This window comes from Aplysia californica, unplaced genomic scaffold, assembly GCF_000002075.1.
Source record: "Aplysia californica isolate F4 #8 unplaced genomic scaffold, AplCal3.0 scaffold01015, whole genome shotgun sequence".
Taxonomy (NCBI): Eukaryota; Metazoa; Mollusca; class Gastropoda; order Aplysiida; family Aplysiidae; genus Aplysia; species Aplysia californica.
In genome coordinates this window covers 203,510-204,956 of record NW_004798285.1, presented here as the reverse complement: position 1 = coordinate 204,956, position 1,447 = coordinate 203,510, and the positions used below count along the sequence as shown (strand labels likewise).

Here is a 1,447-nt window from a genome sequence, read left to right as displayed (position 1 = left end):
CACACACACACACACACATCTACAAGCTCGGGCTGAATGAAGCAAAAACTCGAACATCTATAATGCATTCCGCCTCACTGGTTCTTATATTGGCGCTCTTGTTACACTATACAAGCAGTAATAATATACTCCACATGGGAGCAAGGCATTTGAACTGATCCCTGCTTCGACACTCAATACACCATTCAAGGTTTCTATTCTGGGGGCCGTAAAATGGCAAAAGCAATTTATAACGTGATACAAAGTGAGTCAAAGAACCAAGAATGTAACATAGTACCAAGGACATATCTGATCTACATGTACACCCTTCTAACATTTATCTCAAAACCGATCAATGTCGCCATGTCGATTTTTATGGCTCGCTCTCTTTTTGTCTGCCTCACCTCTCCCATGTTTCCTCCTACCCTCTTATTTTGTTTCTGATATTATTATTATTTTCTTCGTTGATCTATTTCTTATTGCTACCGCTTCTTGTCACTTCTACAGATAGATCTAGCTTTTATTGATTTCTTGTTTTACCCTATCGATTTAGCTGAAAAAAACTATAGATCTAGTTCTATTTGTACCACACAATGACAAGCAGATATGATTATAATGTTTAGTTTCTTTGTTAATTAACAAACATAAACAAAAAGTAACAAAATGATATGTTTTAATTCATCATGTTTTATACTACAAAAGAAAAAAAAAAAACTTAAAAATGCGTGTCTTACCTTCGCATGCGCCTAAAACCTGCTACAGTAATCCTCTTGATCGTATGCTTTTGTACGATAAGACAACTCCAAACAAGAATGAATCATGATACCGCTACGCACAGCCCTCCACACGAGAAAATTTAACAAGAAACACCGACAACTCGTCTGGAATTGTGAAATCCTATCCGGAGAACATAGATCAAGATTTCTGATAGACACCAGCGGGCAGAGAACTGCCATCCGTCGATTCCGTTCTCTACGACGTTGTGATAATATCGAAAAGGCCAAAACAAAATCTGTGTTTCTCTGATCGTGCTCAATGATCCAAGACGGGTTGGGAGGTAAGTATGGTGGTGGTGGTGGTGTCGTGGTGGTGTGGTGGTGGTGGTTGTTGTTCCTGTTGTTGTGGTGGTGGTGTGGTGGTGGTTGTGTGTGTGTGAGGAATGTGGTGGTGGTTGTGTGTGTGTGAGGAATGTGGTTGTTGTTATTTGTAGGTGGTTGGTTGGTGCTTTGGTGTGGTTTGCTGCTTCTTTCCTACCAAACATCTATCGTCCTTGTCTGTCCTCCTTCTTTTTTTTGTTTGTTACTCTCTTGTAACACCTCCAATCTTCGGCACTTATATGACCTTATTGTGTTGCAAGTGCCGTAAAACTCTTACTAAAACTAAAACTAAAGTCTGCCTGTGCTGATGGCCCAGCTTGTATTTCCAGCAGGGGAAACTTTAAAAAAATAGGGTAAACTTTCTTTCCTTT

The 1,447-nt window shown here is 39.7% G+C and overlaps 1 protein-coding gene across 1 annotated transcript in view; it reads right to left on the bottom strand.

Moving 5' to 3' along the window:
- The window catches only part of LOC101847542 (ankyrin repeat and fibronectin type-III domain-containing protein 1), a gene marked incomplete at its 3' end in the record, with an annotated part of 19,664 nt that extends 18,729 nt beyond the window's left edge, over positions 1-935 (bottom strand). Inside the window, 1 exon segment of the mRNA XM_005111151.3 lies at positions 714-935. Coding sequence (XP_005111208.2) covers positions 714-721 — 8 coding nt within the window.
- Positions 936-1,447: the final 512 nt, after the last annotated feature.